Source organism: Chrysochloris asiatica, unplaced genomic scaffold, assembly GCF_000296735.1.
Source record: "Chrysochloris asiatica unplaced genomic scaffold, ChrAsi1.0 scaffold00124, whole genome shotgun sequence".
In the NCBI taxonomy this organism is placed as follows: Eukaryota; Metazoa; Chordata; class Mammalia; order Afrosoricida; family Chrysochloridae; genus Chrysochloris; species Chrysochloris asiatica.
In genome coordinates, this window is record NW_006408642.1 from 8,824,625 (window position 1) to 8,829,855 (window position 5,231).

Here is a 5,231-nt window from a genome sequence, read left to right on the forward strand (position 1 = left end):
CATTTCCAGCTCCTAGCTACCGTGTATAGTTTTCCGAGGAGAGGCTGGTGAGTTTGAGCTGCTGACCTTGCAGTTCATGCTGACTTTGTGGTCCACTGCTTATCCTATAGCGCCACACCAAGACTCCAATTCTAAACTAGAACCAAGGATTCTCAAAACCTCGAATGCTGTCTTTGCAGGATGCAGGATTTCACCCATTCAAAGGCTGACCAGCTGACTTCATAGAATGTGTTCATTCTATTCTAATAATAAACAAGCCAGTCAGAATTTTGTTTTGAATCCAATGTCAAGTAGGAAGAAAGTGCTTCCTTTAACTGTTCCTCCACAAGAGCCTTTCCCCCACCCCTGCCATAGAGTCTATTCCAACTCAAAACTCTCTAAGACAGAGTAGGACAACTCCACTGGATTTCAAGACTGTAAAATCTGTACGGGAGCAGACAACCTCATATTTCTCCCATGGAGCAACTGGTGGATTTGATTTGCCGACCTTGTGGTTAGCAGCCCAATACTTAACCAACTGTGCCATCAGGGCTCCAGAGAGAGCTCTGGAGGGTCCAAAGAAAAATTGGAAGCTTCTAGAAGTTTGCATCATCTACCACCAAGCTGTGCATCATCCACTGATGTCTTCAGTCCCCACCTGAGTAACAGGACAGCTCTAAGCTTTCCAGACTGTGGAACTTAAGCAGTGATATGTTGGTAAATGTTTTAACACCTGGCCCTCCTGAAAACAGGGGACCTGATTTGCAGCATTTGCTAATTACCATTGTGTAAACACTGCCATTGTAATTGATTTTCAGCTACCAATCTGCTGAATGAGGGGACGGGAGGAGATGCCCACGACAGCTCTCCTTAACCAGCTCCAGGACATCACTGGGCCTGGATCTTTTTACTACTACCACTGTCCTTTCTCTGCTCAGAGATTACCAGGCTGGACAATTCTGGGATTGGTGGTTTTCAGGCTCCAGGACTACAGCTAACCACTGTGCAACAACCTTGGAGCCAAATTTTTGCATCAGACTATAGCAGAACTGACAGACTGAGAGATAACTCGACTCGTTTTCTCCTATGTCTCCCTTTAGGGTTAGAGTATGCTGGAATAGTTGCATGGCACCTGACAAGTTGAAGAAACAGCTAATGTGGTTAGGGTTTGGAAGTGAAGAGGCAACTCAAAATGGCACCTGAGGATGCTGACTTGACTTGCCTTCACCTTTGTGAAAAACTCTTATGGGAAACTGGGCTCAGAGAGGCAGCCTTACGCCAGTCACTTTCAGTGCTCCACTAGCTGCTTGCTGCTTCCATTGTCAACTTGCCAGCCCCATAAACGACCTCTCTGCCCTCATCAGCACTGGCATTGGCAGCAGAAATCAGAAATTGCCAAGACACCTTCGTTAGTGACTACAAGCCTGGAAGGAGTGAACATAGATATTTGAGGAGAAGTGAAACTCCCACACTCCCTGTCCTAACAGAAATACTCTCTTCCAAGTGTGCATTAATCTTCAATGACCACTGGAGAAATGTGAGTTCTATAATCAGAAAACATTTGCTAAGTAGTGGAGAAAGAAGAGCACAAGAGCTCCCAGGTTTAAGATGGGAATTATGATGCAGGTACCACTTAATTTACCTAGTTATTATTTAGGTCACACCCATTCAGGTTAGGGATTGAGGATTATAAAATGAAGTTCACATTGAAGGTGATGTAATGTCCTTGTCCATCATTGTCAAGTAAAATTCACTTTCCAGATTAGCTTCTGAGAAGAGAGGTTTCAGAGAGGGTGAGAGACTTGTCTAGGGTCACACAATTGGAGGTTGCATCAAAGCCTATGCTCCCTCTGGGAAGAGGCCTTCAGTAGGTGCATTGGGAAGGGCTGAAATGATGTGCTAAAAGGCAGAGGCTGGGGGAAATGATACAAAGACAAGCTGTCTAGTGGCTCTTCTTGTTTTGTTTTTATTCGTTTCAAGGCATTTATCAATAAGATATCTTGTTAGGTGCTATAGAGTCCATTTGAACTCATAGTGACCCTGTGTCCAACAGACTGAAACACTGCCCAGATATGGGCCATCCTCACAGTTGGGGCTATGTTGGAGCCCCTTGGAAGTCACTGAGTCAGTCCATCTCACTGAGGGTCTTTCTCTTTTTCATTGACCTTCTACTTTATCAAGAATGATGTCCTTCTCAGATACTAGTCCCTTCTGAGAACATGTCCAAGGTATGTGAGATGAAGTCTCACCATCCTCACTTCTAGAGAGCAGCATTCTGGCTATACTTCTTCCAAGACAGATTTGTTTGTTCTTCTGACAATCCATGCCATATTCAATATTCTTTGCCAACACCGTAATTGAAAAACATCAATTATTTTTACTTCTTCCTTATTCATCACCGAGGGTTTGAAAGCATATGAAACAATTGAAAATACCTAGCAGAAGTTCCGTATCATGAACATCACCTCTTGGATCAATCATCTTTGACCCTCCAGCTTTCTCTTCTTCTCTGTAGGTCACCCCACTTCTGCCCCGTGTATACCTGATGAGCCCTCATGGTGGCTCTCACGGTACGGAGTTACCTATAGACCTACCTACTTGTACACATATGGCTTTGTGATGTGGGTCAAACTCAGTCTACTCATGTGCCCTCTCAACCCCTACTTACAAAGCGATGGGGTTGGCCTCTTGGCATTTTGCAATAGTATCACTATTAGAATAATTACTGCATTGTACAACATCCTTGGCCCTGTCTACCAAATGAAAATAGCATTCCTCATTCCTTTTGGCAACAGCAACAAAAACCTTACATTTTTTACAGTGCTTAGGAGTGCTATGTACCTATGGTTGAGAACATTTCTAGACTACAAAGACCTGTTTACACACCGTCTTGTGGACCCACAGTACAAAGTCATCACTCCAGTATCAGAGAAAGGACAGCTCAGTGGTATCAGAAATGGGCTTCAGAGTGATGCATACTCTTAGGAGCTGTGTGTCCTTGGGAACACTCTGAATCTCTGTGTCATCACTTCTAAAATGGGAAACAGTAATCACATCTTCTCACAGGTTCTCTAACACTAAGTCCATTGCGTCACCCCTAGGAAGTGCTTAGGAAGCATCAGTCTGAATAGTGAGGTAAGTCGGCTTTGCATCTGCTCTCCACATACAGCACTCATCCTTCACAACACTCATGTCAAAGTTATTCAGTTAATGCTTTGTGTACTCATTTGTTTATTACCAGCACCTCTAGTTTAACTAGAGGACCTACGTATCCCTTGTTCTCCATTGGGTTCCTAGGAGATGGTACACATTAGGTGCTCAACAAACATATGTCAAGTGGTTAAAGAAATGTAACCATTGTCTTATCTTTGTTGTCCAGAGCTCACTGCCTTTAACAGTCAAACAAACACAAAAACAATTGTCTAGTAGGAGCAGCCAGGATGGAAACAGCAGCTACCCCACAGGACTATGGCACGACCACGGAATTTGACTACGGAGATGCAACACCATGTATGAAGACAGACGTGAAGGCCTTTGGGGACCAACTCCTTCCCCCTTTGTACTCACTGGTGTTTGCCATTGGCCTGGTCGGTAACATCCTGGTGGTCCTGGTCTTAATGCAATACAAGAGGCTCAAAAACATGACCAGTATCTACCTCCTCAACCTGGCAATTTCTGATCTGCTCTTCCTTGTCACGCTGCCCTTTTGGATTGACTATAAACTGAAGGACAACTGGGGTTTTGGCAATTTCATGTGCAAATTACTCTCAGGATTTTACTACATAGGTTTATACAGCCAGATCTTTTTCATCATTCTGCTGACGTTCGACAGGTACCTGGCCATTGTCCATGCTGTGCTTGCCCTGCGAGCCCGGACCATCACCTTTGGCATCATAAGCAGCATTGTCGCCTGGGTCTTGGCCATCTTGGCAACCATCCCCGGCTGGCAGTTTTCCAGGGAACAGAAGGAGGTCAGTCGTTATACCTGCAGCCTTCACTTCCCTGTAAAAAGCTGGAAAACATGGAAACAGTTCCAGGCTCTGAAACTGAACATCTTGGGACTGATTTTGCCTCTGTTGGTCATGATTGTCTGCTACACAGGGATTATAAAGATTCTGCTCAGACGACCGAATGAGAAGAAGACCAAAGCTGTCCGTCTGATATTTGTCATCATGATTATCTTCTTCTTCTTTTGGAGCCCCTATACTCTGACTATGTTAGTGTCTGCTTTCCAAGACTCTCTTTTCACCTATGAGTGTGAGCAGAGCAAGCAACTGGACTTGGCCATCCAAGTGACAGAGAGTATCACCTTCATGCACTGCTGCATCAACCCCATCATCTATGTCTTCGTCGGGGAGAGGTTCCGGACATACCTCCACCACTTGTTCCACAGGCTAGTCACTGTGCACCTGGCTAAATGGCTTCCCTTCCTTTCCACGGAGAGGTTGGAGAGGGTCAGCTCTGTGATTCCTTCCATAAGGGAGCATGAGCTTTCAGAGGTGCTCTGACTCAACCCCTTGTGACTGAGCCAGGATTCAGTAAGAGTGACCTGCAGCCATAGTGTCCTGGGAGGAGAAGCACTTCACTCTCCCAGACAAGTATTTGACCCCTGACACCAACACGGACTCACAGTCTTTTTGGATTGAGAGGGAGTTTGCTTCAAAGTTGTCTAGATGAAATCACTTTTTGGACTTTCCTGAGTCTTTTCCATGAACTTCTCCTTGGTGAAAGGGAGATGAAGGAGTAAAGTGGGGCATACCAGAAGACTGGGACAAAGAATTTGAGCTAAAGGCTAAGGATTTCAGATGTGTGCACATGAACATTTGGAAACCAAGCCTCTGCCGCAGCTCCTCAATGAACTTGAAAACAGTGATTTCCTTTGATGACATCTCTCTGAACCCCAGAGCCAATGTGTAGCCATCAGTAGTTCCTCCCAGCCAAACCTCCCAACCTCTGCCTTCACTGATGGCTTTGGACTCTTGGAAACTTAGGGGAACACAGAAGTCATGATGGACTTGATATCTAATGGGAAATAAGATTTGGGAAATGGTTTTGAAAATGGAACAAGAAGTCCCTTAGAATTTGATAGTCCCTAAAAGCAAACAATTTATGCAGACAAAACCACATACATATAACAAGTGCTTCTTGAAAACACCATCTTAAGGGCTGAACAGAAGGACTCAGTATTTCCAATTACCATTTTTCTCTCTCTGTATATTTTTCCAGACTTTTCCTTCCCTGGAAGCTAGATC

General features: G+C 44.7%; 1 protein-coding gene across 1 annotated transcript; it reads left to right on the plus strand.

Moving 5' to 3' along the window:
* Positions 1-3,419: 3,419 nt before the first annotated feature.
* Positions 3,420-4,487, plus strand: LOC102817536 (c-C chemokine receptor type 1-like). Its single transcript, XM_006868849.1, has one exon. The coding sequence runs from the start codon at positions 3,420-3,422 to the stop codon at positions 4,485-4,487; it is 1,068 nt and encodes a 355-aa protein (XP_006868911.1).
* Positions 4,488-5,231: the final 744 nt, after the last annotated feature.

What these genes read in the sequence shown, in the direction of transcription:
- LOC102817536 (XM_006868849.1), top strand. Translation starts at nt 3,420, where the DNA reads ATGGAAACAGCAGCTACCCCACAGGACTATGGCACGACCACGGAATTT.